Source organism: Sceloporus occidentalis, unplaced genomic scaffold (assembly GCF_023333645.1).
Source record: "Sceloporus occidentalis isolate IW3139 unplaced genomic scaffold, rSceOcc1.0.p SCAF_130, whole genome shotgun sequence".
Lineage (NCBI taxonomy): Eukaryota > Metazoa > Chordata > Lepidosauria > Squamata > Phrynosomatidae > Sceloporus > Sceloporus occidentalis.
This window is the reverse complement of record NW_028317110.1, coordinates 1,881,426-1,901,225: the sequence shown is the minus strand read 5'-3', so window position 1 is coordinate 1,901,225 and position 19,800 is coordinate 1,881,426. Positions and strand designations below refer to the sequence as shown.

The following is a 19,800-nucleotide window of genomic DNA, read 5'->3' as shown; positions in this document are numbered from 1 at the left end:
GACTTGTGGTTAGGCAAGTAAGGTGATAGTATATGGTAATACGTTGGACCCCTGCAGCAATACCTGTCAAAACATTGACAAGTGACGTACAATTTAGTACCTGCTGCTTCATCACACTCCCCTGTTCCAGCTAAGCAATTTCAGTGCCCCGTATGGTCAGGTCAATGTTTGTCCCCTTTCCATTCTAGACGTCTGTTATATTTATAGAGGCTTTTAGCGTTTTAAAGAATGAAATACCCGACGTCTTGTCCTTTTACTCCCCAGTTTGTGCTCACTCGTGTTGTTACGTTGCAGTACTTATATTATTATCCATGTCCCACTTTTTGGCTATACATAGGTGGGACCCATATCAAACATGGCGCTATTAGCTTCGCCAGAAAAGACATCGCTAAATTAGTGACGAATGCACGTAAGCGTGAGTGAGCACGAAGGATCTGACGCTATCCCGGAAGTCTCGCGGGAGGATCTGCCCCGGGGCGGAGCGGAAGCGGCCGGAAAGACAGAGCAGACGCGGCTCCGCTGATTAGGGTGAGACAGGGGAAGGGGCGAAATACCGTTGGGTGGTTGATATATATTCTAAGACATAGAAACCGTACTAGAAAGAAAATGGCAGTGGGTTTATACCGAAAGCCGAGTGGGTTCAGTAGAAGGGAAGTACCGGAGGTAGAAGCACCGAGTCAGAGGAGATAAAGCAGCGGTGTCTTCCATGTGTTTATTCACGAATACATTACTGAGGGCTGGGGAGGAGAAGGATGAATTATATGAAGGCAGTTACTAAGATGGGATCATGGGTGGTGTCAAATGAGCTGTGGCAGAACGGTTTTCAGACTTGATCATTAGAGTCTAATGGGTCGACTGCACCACTGAGTATCCACCCATGACAGGCTTTGTTGGGTGTACGTACCATCAGTGTCTCGTAGATGACACGCTGGGTAGTTAAGGGAGAAACTGGTTTGAATTTGAAAGCGAAGCATGACAGTTATGTGTATGGGGCAGGGAGCGGTATCAATATCCACAATTGATTTTTTTTTTATGTGGCAGTGATGACTGTTGAGTGGTTGTTATACAGAGGCAGTGCTTCATGTGCTTAGATAGAAAGACAATAGCCCTGACCTGTGCGATTATAAAATATATGCCGCCATTACCTCTTATTCATGTGTATCTACATTTATAATGCTACCGTTTAATTTTACAATGTCGGTTCTTCTTGTATAGCGCCGCTGAGTGGTGTTAAGCTTTCTAGTGGGTTAAAATAACAGGTTGGGTGAATAGAGGCCAAAACTGATAGGGCACTATTGGAGAAGCACCTCTGGTACAGGAGAGTGATGTAAAGTTAAGGCGTGATAGTTTGTCACTACTCATTTTGTAGTTGGCTCCTTAATTAAGTTTATGCAATCTTGCGCAGTTTAACAGCCCGTTGACTCTTAACGCAAGAAACTTTCGGGACTAGCTGTAGGTAACAGGCTTTCCAGTAGAATGCAGCGTCAAGCGGTTGTAGCTAAATCAAGTAAATTTCCATGAGATAGTAAACGGGGGAAAAGATTCACTATAGAAAAAGCCCAGGTCAGACCAAACTTTAAGTACAATTCTGATTGCCTGTTTATAAGAAGGGCATTTTAAGTATTTTTTTTTTATTTTTTGGAAATGTAGGTTATGGGAATTATCCGATTATCATAATAGGCCTAGATTCTATAATTTGGGGCATGTTAAATATCTGTTTTCCCATGGACTGCAGAAGTAAAGTATTCTAAAAAACCTTTTTAACTCAGATTATAGAAAGCATGACGTGGTGTGAGGAAGGACTTCCTTAAACTTGAGCACATAACTGCAATGTGCCAATATGTATCTCTTTTAGATACATTTACAAATTAGGATTATACATAAAGTGGACTGACTGAATTTATTGAATTTGTTTCTTCAACAATTGTAAATAACCAAGAAGTGCAGAGTTGCAGACAGAGGGAGAGAGAATCATGGTGCATTTGAAGATGATGAAATAAGGGGATTGCAAGCAAACAGCATTGTTGGTCAAGATCGTTGAGAGATGTTGGACTTGGAAATGGTTTTGTCTTTTTGTGCTGGAATGTTGGAATACATGCCTAGAGATCAATATGCAAAAGTGCAAATAGGTGCCAACGATGATACCCTTAAGAGCTATGTCATGACATGTGGCATGGTGTGAGACAGTTTGTTGAGTTTAAGGCACAAGGGGTCATGGAGAACGTTCCTTTAGGGGTTATGGTGGAAAGTGAGATATGAAAGACTGCTCTGTGGGATGGGAAACAAAATAAATGAAATGTATTTGAAGAGTCAGGATCAGCCACATAAACAACCTGACCTCATCTAGAAATAAGGAGGAAAAAGTAACTTGTAAAGGAAGTAGGGGCAGAACAAGCAACTTCTAGATGGGGAAGGTAGATAACGCTGCCGCGTGGTGTAAGATGTGATAATTTCAGCTTTTCAAGGGTTTGGCAATTTCCTTCAGGAAGAATGAGTTATAGGTTTACCTGTGTGTTCCTTTAGTCAGATGATTCAGCCCATTGTCATGATGTCTCCTTTATTGTGTATTGGTTTCCGTGAGAGAGGGCCACAGTGCTAGAGTTACCCTACTTTAAAGAACATCTATGTGAAAGATCACTGGATGTAACTGATGTGTTGGTGGAATGAGAAGTGCTGCTAGGGATGCCCGGGAACTTCATTTTTACATTTCTTTGATTATAGAGATTTAGAAATGGATACATCCAATGGCCATCCTGGAGGCAAGAGACGTACTTTTTGAAGGAAATATTGGACAAAGCATCAGAGGATAATTTGCATGTTGGATGAACTGCGAAAGGTTAATGATTTGTGTTATGTGCCAATTTGTACATGTGTTGTGGGGAAAATGAAGTGGTAGTTGAGTGCAGTGTTTTCTAGATGTATTCAGGCCGCTTAGCTATTCTATCATATTACCGAATGTTATCTTGTATGATATTTAAAAACAAACTCTTGTGGCTTTACAATGAATTGGAGTTTGGGTGTCTTAATATATACGATCTTATTGTGATATCGTAGGAGACCTTTTCCAAGGCACCTTATTTCTCTGTGTGTGTGTGTGTGTGTGTGTGTGTGTGTATATATATATATATATATATATATATATATATATATATATATATATATATATATTATACACTATACACACACATAGAATGAGCAGTTGTGTTCAAGGAATCTTCCTGGGTGCAAACACTAAGCAAGTAGGTGACACTTTTAGCGGCTGCCATGAAATGATAAAATATTAAATGGTCGCAATAACCTGGTCTGCCTAGATGCAAAATGGTATTGAATGTCTTCATGTAGGCTTAAATATGCAATACATGTTGTTTTTCTTATTTCTCAACATCGGCGAGGCATCTGTATGTTTGGGTCAGAGTTTGTAGACTGAGTTATTTGATTTTTAATTTGTTTCTTGATGTGTAGCTTCTTTTTTCAGAACTTATTCTCAATGGCCTTATTAATATAGCTACCTTTTATTCAATAAATTGCGTAGATTTGTTGCTTCAGTGTAATGTCCTATGTCAAGGACATACGCAGAGTGCTGGTGCCCCCTGTTATCAGTAGTAGTTCCCCATTTTAATCGGGAAGAGGAACTTCCTTCTGTTTGCTTTAAGTTTGGTTTTGTATGGCTAGATCTAGCCCTTCATTGCTGGAGAAATGAAGCCGTGTGAAAGCAGGCACATTGTATTATATTGTAAGTAGTCATTAGATACCTTAATATATTACACTATTTCCTAATTGTTTCTATACATGGCAATGCTTTACTTTAGATGCCTTGTTCCTCTCCATGGTATATAAAAAATAAAAAACATTGTCCTAATATAGGGGCATATATTACGTCTGCACTCGATGCCAAGTTACAGAATCCATGATGTGCACATGTTCTGTATTACTTTGCACGAAGGAGAGCCCTTTAAAGAGAGGTAGCAGCTTCAGTTATGAAGGGCTGGTGCTGGTAAGATTTTTCCTGCAAGAAGGCCTGAACCGGCCCTGTGTAATGTCTAATTCATCTAGGAGACTGCAGGAACCTCATTGGTTTCACTACACATTATACATGGTTAGCAAAGTTCTTCCTGCAGCAGAAGCTGATGTTGGACCTCCATCATATAATGATGATGTCACGGATTTGAAACCAAAACTGTCCTGTAAGACACCGGTAATTTAAACTCTCTTAACAAAGGATTGTGAAGGACTACTCCCATACGAGCTCCTTTCCAGATGGGCCTTCATGGTGCATAATTTAAGTGTGTGATTTCTTGTGTTGCCTAATTGCTTGAGCATAATGAAGTTTACTGTACTTAGGACCTTGGAAACAAACAGGAGAAACTGTTGCTTTTATAGATGAGGAGATACGTTCTCCCAAGAGAATCTTCTTTTAGTGTCACACTATGTTTTGAAGAGAGAGGCGTGGCAGTTTAGGATGTAAAGGTTCAAAAGCTTGTATTGCGTTTCTTTCCCTGTCAAAAAGCAAAGTTTTGTGCAATGTTTGCTGGGATCTGAAAAGGAAACCTTTACATTTATTTTAAACAGTTAGTGCATGCTAAAAACTTTATGTGATTGCCATAAAATGTTTTCTTTGGTGCTATCTCAATTAGTAAAAGCATTTTGCCAGTGGTCGGATCTCTGTGAACAGATGGGATCATTGAAGCTCCAGGAAATGACACCCTCTTTAGATCATTACCACAACATCATGAAATTACAATCTCTCTAATGGGATTTCATTGATTGCTATCTTGATTGCATCACATTTATCATTTTGAACCTCAGTGGGCGTCCTAGGTGACTACCTTGTTGTCATGTGATATTTGCCTCTTAAATTTCCCCTAGGTTCTTGTCACAATGCCCCTTAATGCTTTATTTTGCCTTTAGGTTTTTTATGTCCCAAGTGCATTATCTTATATTTATCAACATTAAACTGCAGCTGCCACACACTCAATGTTTATTTTAATTTACCTAGTCATTTGGCTTATTCCACCAGAAATGTCTACTTTGTTGCAGACTGTTGAGACCTGTTTTTAGTATCACTGATTAGGATATTAAAAAAGCTAAAAAAAGGTACCACACTAGCAGCAAGACCATCTTCTTCTGAATATTCCCCACTAACTTTCTTTGTCTTATCTGTTTATTATAACATACAAACTAATCAGTGTTCTATGAGAGACAGTGTTAGAAGCCCTACTAAAATACTAAAATCTGGTCTTCTGCCCTGGTCTATTATCTTTGGTTAGTTTCCCAGCTACTGGCATAACTTACTTGTCTGTAGTTTGCAGAGTCCTGGTTCTGAGCGCTTATAGTTTCTAAATGCTTCCACTTTTCTGCTGCTTTCTTTTTTTTAACATACGCACCACTTCTGCACAATACCACAGTGGTTTCCTCTTTCTTTTAGCCTTACTGACAAGTTTAATGCAACTTTTCTGCTGCCTTTAGTAGCATGTAGTAGAACCTTTTCCTAAATATCACTACTCTTAGACTTTAAAGATTTCAAGGCCGTCAAAGACCCACCTGAATTTTCAATTTCAGGAAAATCAGCCTTTCTAAAATACAAAACCCTAGCTTTGGTGGATTAACCGCGCTGATGAACACTGGAGCCTAAACACAATGACATCTGAACTGTATTCTACATTCTAAATACTAAATCTAGCAACTTCCTTATTGGCTTCTTTACCACTTTTTACATTTTGACAATCTTCAGTGCTGCACCACTTTGTAGAGTACAACAATTACAAAGGGTATGTCATCATAAAAACTCAATCTTATTTAACCATTATTTTTTTAGACTTTAACATCATACCGTAACACACCCCTAACCTATACTACACTTAACACACACACTAACATACACTATGCTGACATTCGCTCATTCTAATGCCGTACCGTAACATGCACAACCCCTTTTACACTAACACCGCGCTCTTATACTCATGCACACACTATCCAACAATATACACTCACACATGTTCTGGCTAACACTGTACATATATACAAATGCACACATACACACTGAATCTGGCACTACAATACAGTATACCTAACTGACTCTGGGACTATGCATTTACTCACACAGATGCTGATTATAGCACTGTACATATATACACACTGACTCTGGCACTACGGTATACAAAGACACACACAGACTCACTCCAGCACTATACATACACTACTGTATATGCATGCACACACTGCCCCTAGCATAATACATAATACATGCACACTGACTCTGAAACTACAGTATAAACTCACACGCTAAATTAGTTTGTATATGTGTTTTTGTCTAGTGCTAGGGGCAGTCGCTATACTATAATGTTCTAGTCAGTGGGAATATGTATAGTGCTGGAGTCAGTCGGTGTGTATGTATGTATCGTGCTGGAGTCAGTCAGTGTGTATGTATGTATCGTGCTGGAGTCAGTCAGTGTGTATGTATGTATCGTGCTGGAGTCAGTCGGTGTGTATGTATGTATGTATGTATATATAGTGCTGGAGTCAGTGTGTATGTATGTATCGTGCTGGAGTCAGTCGGTGTGTATGTATGTATAGTGCTGGAGTCAGTGTGTATGTATGTATCGTGCTGGAGTCAGTCGGTGTGTATGTATGTATCGTGCTGGAGTCAGTCGGTGTGTATGTATGTATCGTGCTGGAGTCAGTCGGTGTGTATGTATGTATCGTGCTGGAGTCTGTGTATGTATGTATCGTGCTGGAGTCAGTCGGTGTGTATGTATGTATGTATAGTGCTGGAGTCAGTCAGTGTGTATGTATGTATCGTGCTGGAGTCAGTCGGTGTGTATGTATGTATCGTGCTGGAGTCAGTCGGTGTGTATGTATGTATCGTGCTGGAGTCTGTGTATGTATGTATCGTGCTGGAGTCAGTCGGTGTGTATGTATGTATAGTGCTGGAGTCTGTGTATGTATGTATCGTGCTGGAGTCAGTGTGTATGTATGTATCGTGCTGGAGTCAGTCAGTGTGTATGTATGTATCGTGCTGGAGTCAGTCAGTGTGTATGTATGTATAGTGCTGGAGTCAGTGTGTATGTATGTATAGTGCTGGAGTCAGTCAGTGTGTATGTATGTATCGTGCTGGAGTCAGTCGGTGTGTATGTATGTATCGTGCTGGAGTCAGTCGGTGTGTATGTATGTATGTATGTATAGTGCTGGAGTCTGTGTATGTATGTATCGTGCTGGAGTCAGTCGGTGTGTATGTATGTATAGTGCTGGAGTCTGTATGTATGTATCGTGCTGGAGTCAGCCGGTGTGTATGTATGTATAGTGCTGGAGTCTGTGTATGTATGTATCGTGCTGGAGTCAGTCGGTGTGTATGTATGTATAGTGCTGGAGTCTGTATGTATGTATCGTGCTGGAGTCAGCCGGTGTGTATGTATGTATAGTGCTGGAGTCTGTGTATGTATGTATCGTGCTGGAGTCAGTCGGTGTGTATGTATGTATAGTGCTGGAGTCTGTATGTATGTATCGTGCTGGAGTCAGCCGGTGTGTATGTATGTATAGTGCTGGAGTCTGTGTATGTATGTATCGTGCTGGAGTCAGTCGGTGTGTATGTATGTATCGTGCTGGAGTCAGCCGGTGTGTATGTATGTATAGTGCTGGATTCTGTGTATGTATGTATCGTGCTGGAATCAGTCAGTTTGTATACTATAGTGTCAGAGTCAGTCTGTAAGTGAATACTATAGTGTCACAAAATGATTCCAGCACTATACACACTATGACATTATAGTATACACATACAAACACTGACTCTAGCTCTATACAAATACATACATACACAAACACTGATCCCCTTCTCACCTTGTGGAGACTTCCCACGCTGCTGCCTATATTCTGCCATCGTTAATCCATCACCCTATGCTTCCCTTCAGGGGGAGGGGTGGCAGTGAAGCACGTGCCATGAGGTACCCCGCGGATCATGTAATGTATGTGCCCACAGGAAAGCATAGGGTACCGGATTCACAGTGTTTTAATGTGCTTTCAGTCAACTGTTTTGTTTGAGTTTCTCCAATTTTCTCTTAATAGTGAACAGGCAAGTTTAATTTTTGAGAGAAACTCCGGCCAGCGTATGCACTTTATTTTTAAAAAGAACTATGAAAGTGCTTCCAGTAATATCACTGGCACTGTTTCCTGCCAGTGATTGGCTGCTTCATCAGCCAAAACTACAGAGGGGATGGTGGATGGAATTTTTTTTATTTTGTGTAAGTTATTGAACATATTGAAATCCTTTCGTGCTATGTACTTTAATAGGCATTCTTCATCGGTAGATCTGATTTGGGACATGATACTTTAAGAGGCTGCAGTATGTAAAACTGTAAGTCACTGTCATCTGGTTCTGCATACCTTTAAGCCATCCCTGCTCTATTCCCTGGTTGTTGATTGGTTAAGACAACCTTTTGTAAGAACGGGATAAGGAGATGCATGTTAGCCTCAGTACACAAAATGTATTTGATTTGCTAGTAGTGCCACATTGAAGGGCCAGTCTACTGTCCTTAACAATATAAACTTGTGGAACTTTATAGTCTATTCACAAACGTACATTGATCTAAAAACAGCAAGGAATGCTGCAAGCCTATCGAGGTGAGGGATTCTGCGAAGTCAAGTTATTTATTGTGATTTTTCCGACTCCGTGGTTTTGTGTTACTGTTCCAATTAACCTCATCAAACGTTAATGCGTATTAAAAAAACTTGGTAGGTATACCATATGAACAAAAGTATTTGGACATAGATCTTAATCATTGAAATCGGGTGTTTCAATCGGACCCATTGACACAGGTGTATAAACTTACGCACCTAGCCATGCAGTTACGAACGTTTGTGGGAAAAAATGGGCCGTTCTGAAAAGCTCAGTGAATTCAAGTGTGGTACTGTGGTAGGCTGCCCTCTTAGCAATAAGTCAGTTGGTGAAATTTAACCCCTGCTAGATATTCCACTGTCAACTGTAAGTGTTATTATTGGAAAGTGTATGCGCTTAGGAACGGCAGCAACTCAACCACGTAAAGTCACAGAGCTGGATCACCAAGTGCTGAGGTACATAGTGCGTAAAAGTTGACAACACTCTGCCGATTCTATAGCTGAATAGTTACAAACTTCTACTGGAACTATTATCAGCACAAAAACTGTGCGGTGGGAGCTTCATGGAATGGGTTTCCATGGACGAGCAGCTGCATGCAAGCCTCACATCACCAAGTAGAATGCCAAGCATTGGATTGAATGGTGTAAAGCACTGGACTCTGGAACAGTGGAAACGTGTTCTCTGTTAGTCTAATGGGTCTGGGTTTGACAGATGCCAGAAGAAAATTAATGACTATTTCCCAGTGCACAAAACAAGGTCCACAGAGACATGGTTGGATGTGTTTGGTGTGGGAGAACTTGAGTGACCCACACAGAGCCCTGACCTCAACCACATCGATCAACTTTGGGATGAACCGGTATGGAGATTGCAAGCCAGGCCTTCTCATCTAACATCGGTGCCTGACCTCACAAATGCTCTACTGGGTGAATGGGAAAACATTCCAACAGAAACACTCTAAAATCTTGTGGAAAGCCTTCCCAGAAGAGTGAAAGCTGTTATAGCTGCAAAGGAGTACCAACTATATATTTATATATGTATTTAAAATGTCATAAAAGTCCCTGATGGTGTAATGGTCAGGTGTCCCAATACTTTTGTCCATAAAGTGTACATTTCATGTGCGTTTTTGTTTTGGTCAATATAATACAGCTGCATAATAGCCACTATATGATTACTGACAGTTTTAGCTGCTTAAATCTAGTCGGAGCACCAAATGCGCACCATGTCAGACCCCTTGGAAATCTTGCACGAACGATTGCAAGAGCTGGAAGGAGGTGCACGATTCAGAGTACGAGATGCGTTTGGCCAAATGCATCTCCTGCAAGGGATTGGCGTGGGAAAATGTTGTATAGAAAAAAAAATGGTTCTGAGGTAACACTCATCATATGCATTAACATTAAAGTTTCTGTAAAAGTAAAAGCTATATTTAGCTTTAACATACTAACTTGATTATGTTTAACGCCATGGCTGCAACAGTTCTCGTTTAGTATGACCACGGTTTGGAGCTGCAGCACTTCCTTGTACGAAATACAAAAGTCACTGGGCTGGTGTAGTTGTAAGGTAGATTTCATTACCTGCTGTAAATCTACTCTGATAAAATACTTGCCCAAAGGCGGGTCTAAAGACCACTACTTATAACTTAATGGCAAACTCACACTATTTTTTATTACTAGTTACAAATTTTGTTACTAGTATCAGATTAAAAATATTTTTATTTTTTTTAAAAAATGTGTTTTTAACTGTTCTTGTTTTGGCATAATATTTTTAGGCAGCTGCATAAGTAGCCTTTTGAATGTGTGCTCTGCTAATATTTCACACAAGTCTACAAAAACACACTGTCATTTTATCACACTGCCTCTAACAAACGATACTATAATCTGTCTTAATCACCCAGCTGGAAATCTGACTGATGAAGGTCTACAGAGGAGAACAGACTTCCTTAGCATTGCCATAAAGAATCGGCTCAATGTGGTTTGCGCAGGGCAAGTCAACAAAAATATCACATGACCGAGAACAATGGCAGCCGACATGTATACAGAAAAAGGGAGTTTATTGGAACTAAATGAGATGAAACCAGGTTTTTGTCAAAGCTAACCTATATTGCTGTATAGAGCACTGGTTTCTAATGCATTTTGAGAACAATTTCTCCCCCATGGAACCTCACATTAAAACACAACCGGATAAGTGCTAATTTAGAGTTGAGGCAAGTATCTTGACAGTTAAACCAATGTAAATTGAATTTACCGCATTTGATATTTATCAAATAAGCTGTGATGTCTTTAGCATAGTTCCTTGATATTGACTCGGCTTTACCACTTTTTAACAGTGGACATTTTTAGCACTTATTTTATTTGCCATGAAGGATAAATATAGTTTAATAAAATAATTCTCAAGTAATATAGACATTAGGTGGACTTAAATAAGGACACAACAGGACTTCAGGTACCATAGTCAAGCTGAGGTTAATGGCACAAAGGAGGGTCTTTAGTAATACATGATAAAGGGCTTAAAATAACCCTGGAGTTATCTGTTTAAAGCTAGGGCAAGAGGTAGTCCCTGAGGTAGTCCATGGATTATTTGAAAACATATTGATAATTTGACTATTTAAACATTATCCCTCACATGAACTGTATTTTGCTTTGTCAAGGAGTAAGTATGGATGTATCTGTTATATTTTTTCTTTAGAGTGCCAGCAGAGTTCCTCTTATTACATAAAGAATACAAAATGATATGTGTCAAATTTTACAAAATTAACACATTAATCCGCACTGGTTCAAAAGGAGAAGAGGGCCCTACTGTTGAGAAGTTTATAGTCCATTACAACAATGTCACTGATGATATTGGTCGGATCAGGGTCTGGCCGTGCTTTCCCAACGTATGTGATTGTTAGCCAGCAAAGGGTTTAGGTAATTTACTTGATTTAAAATGTTACAAACTCAGGTCTTTCTAGTGGCATTTTCATGATTGTCCAGGGCAGTGATGTGGTTTTTGCCTCGGGATCTGTAAATGACATGAAGTAGGTGAAGTGTACTGTCTGTGACCTACTCATCCAATGACCGTGCCAAGACTGGTTAAATTACATCTGTTAGCTCTGACGTTCCTTAAGCTAGAGTCTTATAGAAAGAGAGGGCCTCCTGTTGGACTCTGTAAGCTTGTAGTTGGGAACATTTAAAAAAAATATATTTACTTTTCTTAAAAGTGGTCAAGTATTTAACTCTTGGTCTATAGTTTTGTCGTTGTTAAATTAGCCCCTTAAGCGTGCTTCCTTTTAAGACATGCTGCGTGTGTTACTGGCTGTGCGGTCATTTCTCTAATCAGCATACAGCTCATCCTTGACCACGCAACCAGTCTAAGTGACACTAATAATGCCTGATAATTCGAGTGCCTCCATGTTGTTAATATACAGTATATCCACCCAATTTATAGGAACACTCCAGTGTCCTGGCAACTCTTTAAACAAACAATGCATATTAAAGTACTAATAATAAAACGACTTATGTGGAAGCTGCCACTGGTTGGCTGCTTGACTCTTTTAAAACCACTGGGAGTGCTTACCGGGCATGTGCATAGGGGTTCTCGTTAGACCAACAGTCACAGAGCCACTGCTGGTAGTTGACAGAACGCATCTCCTGTACAGCAAATTGCTGGGGAGAGGAAATTAGTAGGGGGGAATCTTGCAGAATTCACCCCCTTCCCCCATGGAAATGTATAGGGGCCACTCAGCTATCATACACATTGAAGTGCATATGATCGCTGGAGTTTCCCTTAAAGCAGTCTGGGAAATCTAGTATTTAGGAAACTAAGTTAAGCTTCAAGTTGAGTACAGGCAGTACATTACAAATGAGACATTTTAGAGGACGCTGAGAAACATTTACTTCATTTTAAAGGTTATCACACAAAAGAGCCTAAATATTTGTGGTAAACAGACTATTCAGGACACATGACAAGACCAAGGACAAAACATATGACATTGGTATACCTACGAACCTTACAATACCTGATAATGGTCTGTCAACAATTTTCCTGCAATGTATCAGAAGTCAAACGGTATTTTAGATTTCAGAAAGCAAGGTATAGCTATGAGGAATTCAGCATATGTGCTGCCATCTTAAGTGCTCAGGACTTGCCTAATGATTTCATCCCAGTAAATTAGCTCTAGCTTTGGAGGAAGTAGGTTCTCACAGCCTTTGTATGGGTGGGGTGGGGAAAAAGAAGAAGACTTCAGAACATATATGTCATTTTATCTCAGTTCCCCGGAGTATAAATAGTATCTGATTTTAACCTCATGTCATTGTTTTAATTGGTTGAAACTGGAGCTTTTTACTCATTTTGCTAAGTCTTGTTCAACCACACTTTTTTTTTTTTTCCCCCTGACAGTTTTAACCATTGTTATTTATTTTATATAGCGCCATCATATTCCGCAGTGCTATACAATGGGTGAACAGGACACAAGTAATATATAGCATAGCAATTTGACTTACAGAACCAGATAAGGAGGTCCCTGCTAAAAGAAGTTTGCAATCTAAATTATAAATATATATTATTTACTTTGTTGTTGTTTTGAAAGTCCTCTTTCCTAGGATTTTCAGCTTTGACATTTACAGAGGAATATATTGGTACAGGAATGGTGAGAGCTGTAGTCCCTAACCCCCCCCCAAGTTTGAGGTTTGTGTTCCTGGTTGTTAAGTAATGGCGCTACCGTGACATATGGTAATCCATATATCTAAAAAGCAATTGCACTAAGATACCAGGAAATAGACCAAGCTCCAGGGAGTTTAAAATGAATTTAGTTCATCTTATCTTTTGTGCACTTTGTAGCCTAGATATGTCCAGAGCTGCCCTCTAGTTACTTTTATTTGCTGTTTAATTCAGGGCCTACAATGAGGCCAAGTAACACAGAATCACTGAATTGAACAGGTTTTGTCACTGGATCATTCTGCATTGAACAACTTTTTGTATAAACCATTAGAAGTGGTTAATCACCATTTTCCACATTACTTTTAAAACTGCCTGACTAGTTTGTCAATGTTGTGAATGTTAAAGTAGATAAAGATACAAATATTAATGATTTGTATTTACATTTGGTATCATTGAACGGTTATAAACCCAATTAAAGAAGAACGGAAAGCCCTGTCTTTTGCTCATTGCTCCCTCCTGTAATTTCAGGCCGCAGTTTTTCCTTCTGAAGTGAAGCTAAAAAGTATCTTTCAAAGCAACCTGAGTCTGGTGACAAACGGAAGGAGTGAGCAGCAAAGGGGAACAGCCCTTCTCTTTGTGTGGCCTCCACAGAGAAGTTGCAGTCACCATGGAGGCCATAGCAAAATATGACTTCAAAGCCACAGCAGATGATGAGCTGAGTTTCAAACGAGGGGACGTTCTGAAGGTGAGTGACATTTGGCCATCAATGATATTAGTTATGAGAAATAAAAAATAAAAAAAATTATAATGTACTAAAATTAACCAAGATCAAAAGGCTGCCTATTATTGTCAGGTAATTGTTTCAGGTTTGTTAAGGTTTCTTCTTTGCCTAAATTGGGACTGAAGTAAATAGAGTTCAGCCTTTTCAAAATATCTATTGTAATAAAAATGTTGCTTAATTAAAGGGACACTCTGATATGCACTTTGATCATACAACTAACATTGTTTTGCCCCTTTCCCTGTCCCTTAGCTAAGTGCCTTGCAGGCCGAATGCATCTCCATGCACTTGATTTACTTGCCTTTAGTCAGCTCCAGCACTGGCTCTGCTGAAAGCTGCATGCAGATGTCTGTTTAGATTCCTGTGCACATGAGTATGGTCTTCCCATTGAAATGGCAGCAAAGTCTGTGTTGTGCTTTATTTCATTTAGAAAGAATGCATTTTAACTTAGGGTTGGGGTTACTCATAGTATGCATTCTTCTGTAGTAGAGGTGTCGGGAACATTAGACTGCCCCTTTTAAATGAAACAAAGGCAGTTCACTTTTTTGGACACAGCATATAGCTGTCACATCCATTTCCTATTTCAGTTGAAATACATGAATACGTTATTAATGTTGGTAGGTTCTGCAAGTTGGTTTTATTTTTAAGATGGCACAAGTAGGCTAGAGAACAACTCTTACAAATACATAAGATGCATTTTGCCAAAAAGTATTTGAGGTAATTACAGAAGAATTGTACTGTTTTGAAATAGCATTGTAATCCAATATTTGCATGAAATTATTCCTGTGGTAGAAGGCGAGAATGAAATATAATATTCTGAATAATTTAAACATTTTAGATTAGATTGTGAGTCTATCATATGCGATTTCACTGTAAAACTATGTCTGGAAGAGAATATGGTAATGCAGTTATTGAGATTAGTTTTGCTGAGCAATGCATATTCACACGCATTCCCCATAAGCATGATGTCAAATAATCAATAACAGTGCTTAACCATGCAGGACACACCATATGGCACCATAGAGCACTCGCTAGACAATGGAGAATGTAATATTACAGCCTTTGGTATCACATAAGTTGCTCCCTAGTAAATCAGGGTGCCTTTTCTCCATCAGTAGTCATTTTTGCTGGAATAACCACCACCCTAATAATACTTATGCCTCTAGCTATACTATATGACCAGTATTACATGGACACCCTTATAATTATTGAGTTTAGGGTCTGGGGCTGTTTTTAAGGGTTTGGGCCCCTTAGTTCTAGTGAAGGGTAAAGTTAATGCAATAGAATGAAAAGACATTTTATAGAATTATAATGTTTTGAAATTTGTGGCACCAGCTTGGGGATATTCTTTACCTAGCATGACTATTCCCCTGTGCAAAAAAAAACCAAGGTCCATAAAGATGTGGTTTGGTGTGGAGGAACTTGAGTGGTCTGCATAGTAGGACCTTAACCGCATTTGGATACCTTTTAGGATGAATTGGAATGTCAGTTGTGAGCCAGGCCTTCTCATTCAGTATCAGTGCCTGACCCCACAAATGCTGTTTTGTCTGAATGGGTACAAACACACACACTTCAAAATCTTGTCCAAAGCCTTCCCAGAAAAGTGGGGGCTATTAGGTGTGATTGCCAGGTATCCCTTTTAAAAAACATACACAACAACGAAAGGTGAGAATACAGAACTCAGTTATGGGATGGTGCACGAACCAGGGTACCACCAGTCCCTCAAATATATGGAATAAAGAAGCAGAAGCTCAGCACAATGGTGAGGTGAGTTAACAGGTAACGGGTCTTTCTCAAGATCTGTGTGTCGAAATGTTGTGTGACATAAACTCACCTCACCATTGAAGTGCTGAGCCTCTGCTTCTTTATTCCATGTATCACTTTTGGTCATTTTCTTTTCACACCTCCGCTCATTCGCTTGCAGATGATCTGTGAAAAGCGTTGAGTGTATATCTGAACAGATATTTTCTGCTAGGGTAGCCTTACAATGCACAATTGATGCGAAGTCTCCACAGGCTGCACATTGTATCACATACCCATAGCCAGAAAAAGAATCGCAAATTAGTGATTTTATATAATTTTGCCTTCTCTTTATAAATAGTGGGCAGCCTTAAAATGCACCTGCAGACAAACTGGTCTAAGTAGTCACTGCACAGCAGACAAATACATATGGTAATAGTTCCCAAATCACTGTCACTTTTTATAACATACTTTAAATCCCCCAAACCCTGTACCTCTCGTACATCAATTTTCACATAGTGCAGTCTTTGAGCTTTCAGCAAGGTGGTTGTTTTTAGATAAATTACATTAAGGATTCATATCATATTTGCTCCCCTGCATCAAACTGCTCCTGTTTTGTCATAATGGGTTATGTTCCTATAATTTTATAATAGCAATATCTAGACAATTTAAATGTCAGTGGCATATAAATATGAACATTGAAAGCTAGTGCTATTACTAGTAGTATGTTTTAAGATAACAGGAGCTTGTTGGAGGCAGAAATCATGTACTACATGCTTTTTTCTTTTCTATAGGTCCTGAATGAAGAGTGTGACCAGAACTGGTACAAAGCTGAACTCAACGGAAAAGATGGATTCATTCCCAAAAATTATATTGAGATGAAGCCCCATCCGTAAGTACCATGTGCGGGTCAGAATTCTTTAGCCTCACCTTTTTGGTGCTCCTCTGCCCCATTCACCTTTGTACTTAACTTCCTTTGTGTATCCCTTTCCACTTCAGGTGGTTTTTTGGCAAGATTCCACGTGCCAAAGCAGAAGAGATGCTTGGTAAGCAAAGACACGATGGTGCCTTTTTGATCCGTGAGAGTGAAAGTGCACCAGGAGACTTCTCTTTATCAGTCAAGTGAGTCTTGGTCCAAGTAGTTACTACACTTTTTTGGTGGATCATTTTGCTCAATCTGTAGTGAATAATAGACAGGAAAATTTGTAAAGAATGTCAAGCCCCAGTATACACAACTGTTCTTCTGCTACAGATTTGGCAATGATGTGCAGCACTTCAAGGTTTTGCGAGATGGTGCAGGGAAGTATTTCCTGTGGGTTGTAAAGTTCAACTCCCTGAATGAGCTAGTTGATTACCATCGGTCTACATCAGTATCCCGGAACCAACAGATCTTCTTGCGTGACATCGAGCAGGTGCCACAGGTACACGGGGGAGAAAGAGCAACGAATTTACCACAGGTATATAGAGGGGTGGGAAATCAGGAGGGGAGAGTGTATATTTAATCCAAGTTCTATTGGGTCCCCATGTTGTATTACTACCAAATCTTTCTTTCTTGAGGAGATGGTCATTTGAATCACTGTTTGGGGAAATAAATAATGGATTTCTTTGTGTGCCTTCTCACCTCTAATAGACATGGATTTGATTTAGACACGGTATCATTGTAAGCATCACAACTGACCTCTTTGCTTTTACTTCAACAGCAACCCACCTACGTGCAGGCGCTGTTTGATTTTGATCCCCAGGAAGATGGGGAACTTGGATTCCGACGAGGAGACTTCATCCAAGTGGTGGACAACTCAGATCCGAACTGGTGGAAGGGAACTTGCCATGGCCAAACTGGCATGTTCCCACGCAATTATGTGACACCTGTCAACCGCAACCTGTAACTAGAGCCTGCAAGGCAGCCAAGGAAGAGCACAGACAGACTTACCTGGGAAAGAGAGTATGGACTGATTTTAAGACCAGGGATACACAAGACAAGTTTATTTAGGTATAGATACGTTGAATGAATTGCAACTATAGGCAAATTATCGACAAATGGAACCACAAAAGTATATGCTTAGGGATACTAATTGATTGAGAGGCCCTAACTATTTGGCTAACCAGACTATAGTGTAATTGGACCACACATTTGTAAATGTGGGTCTATCACTGGTAGACCTGTGATATATAAGAGAATGGTAATGGACTGACTGTAAAGCTGGGTTGGGGTGAGGGCAGGGTAGCTACACACACTTGCAAACACACACACAAACTGCTCTACAGAAACAGTGGTGAACACCCACTGGTCCGTGATCTGAGGAAACCATCCCAGGAGTCTGGCTGTGCTTTGTGCAATTGCTTTTCAGCATCTTTTTTGAAGGAAAGGGGAGTACCCTTGGCTCATTATGGAACTTTAATTTTTTTGGGGGGGTTGAGGGTCCAACAGGCTCAGTGGGCGGGGGAGGGGGTTTAATGGATGTTTGATTTAGAATGCCAAAACATAACTTTAAATTAAAGACCGAAAATAAGACTTTTTTTTAATTAACAAGTTTCCTTCACGGCTGCTGTTTCTTCCTAATGTTTCACCCGCTTCACTCCTCTTTATCTGTCTTATCATGCATGTGTGTTATAAACGCACTGAAATACAACACACGCCTATAAAATAAAATACAAAATTGAGAGCTGCCATTTCCAGTCATTTTCTCTCTATGCAAACCTGGGGTTGCTGGCTTTATTGTATGGGACAGACAATTTCTCAGCATCTCCAGGCACATCCAGGTGTTTCCTAAACTAAGGCACAGATGTTTTGTCTAAGATACAGCTGGCCTTCAATCCTGGTTCAACTGACCTGCTCCATCCACTTTATTTATTGAAAACCTTTTATTTCACTTCTGCAGACAGAGGGCAGCGTGGTTCCACCAAATTTGGCTCTTCACTTGTATTATGGAGGTACAGCAGGGGAAAAGGTTGATCTGTAGATGTCAGAGCTTTTTAAAGCAATTAAATGAAAGTAATTGCACAGGCCTCAGATAACTAAGGTGTTCGCTAACAAAAAAGTTGCACCAAAGTGCTATTATACAGATTTGGTCTGTTGTGGAGGAATATTCCATGCCTTCTTAGTTTACCAGTAGTGCAGATGATAACCCTTTGTGTACCATCTGAATATTCTGTTATCTGTTAAGGCTAAAAAAAGGAGAGGACAGGTTCTGCTAAAGGCCACAACCAAGACTTATGATGCATCTATGAACCAAAATATTGCAGCTTAAAACATCATTGTAACACAGCAGGGACTCCTTTTACACCTTGCTGGGTAAGAGTTGCATGTTCACATATATACCCCTCTTCAGACACCATTTGACAGCCTTCATGCAGCTGTGTAGGTTTACAAGAGTGATCCATGCCACAGGCTCACAATGTAGAACATTTTCAATGATTCTTTAAACATGCTTTTATCACAAAATGAAAATTTGACCCTACAAGGGTAACTTCATCCCTGTAGTGCCTCTACTTGCTCTTTTCCTTCTTTAACTCTTGATTTGTTATTTTCTACTACTTTCAGCTCTATGTAAATGGATTAAGAGCACACTGGGACCATTTGATTGTGTATTAGGGGTTTATGTATATTCTGCACCCATGCAGATTGAAAACTTGTGTGCGTGTATATATATATATATAAAAAAAATCAAATCAGTGTTTAAATAATTAAGAACAGCTCCTGCATTTAAATATTCTAATGCGGCATTTGGTAGATTATAGTTATTAACTGTGAATAATAATAAAATCCCTGTGTATTCTTCACTCGACTGCTAGTGACCTCATTTCTAAGTAACAAGCCCAGAAAACCTTAACTTGCAAATGACCTCCTAAGGATTGATTTTATATATATATATATATATATATATATATATATATATATATATATATATATATATATTGATAAAAGTAGTAATATGTGACCCTCTATGCACTTTGCAGTGTAACAAACCCGTGTACATCTCAGTATTAATACATTTGTCTTAACAGTTGTGAATCTGATTAATTGTCTGAACATATATAA

General features: G+C 39.5%; 2 protein-coding genes across 4 annotated transcripts in view; one reads left to right on the top strand and one right to left on the bottom strand.

The window, feature by feature from the left end:
- The window catches only part of LOC149281581 (transmembrane protein 94-like), a 28,267-nt gene extending 20,394 nt beyond the window's left edge, over positions 1–7,873 (bottom strand). Inside the window, exons 1-2 of the mRNA XM_089499150.1 lie at positions 7,834–7,873; positions 625–737 (exon numbers count right to left, since the gene is read on the bottom strand). Of these exons, the coding sequence (XP_089355276.1) occupies positions 625–737; positions 7,834–7,873 (153 nt within the window). The remainder of the gene's footprint in view (positions 1–624; positions 738–7,833) is intronic.
- A 6,037-nt stretch (positions 7,874–13,910) lies between these two features.
- LOC149281580 (growth factor receptor-bound protein 2-B) lies at positions 13,911–17,647 on the top strand. Of its 3 annotated transcripts, none has more exons than XM_089499123.1 (5): positions 13,911–13,988; positions 16,556–16,653; positions 16,761–16,883; positions 17,014–17,182; positions 17,462–17,647. In XM_089499123.1, exons 1-5 carry the CDS (start codon positions 13,911–13,913, stop codon positions 17,645–17,647), a joined length of 654 nt encoding a protein of 217 aa, XP_089355249.1. The 3 variants fall into 3 exon arrangements, with proteins under 3 accessions (XP_089355249.1, XP_089355248.1, XP_089355250.1); XM_089499122.1 differs by having other exon boundaries at positions 17,014–17,218; XM_089499124.1 differs by lacking the exon at positions 16,761–16,883.
- Positions 17,648–19,800: the final 2,153 nt, after the last annotated feature.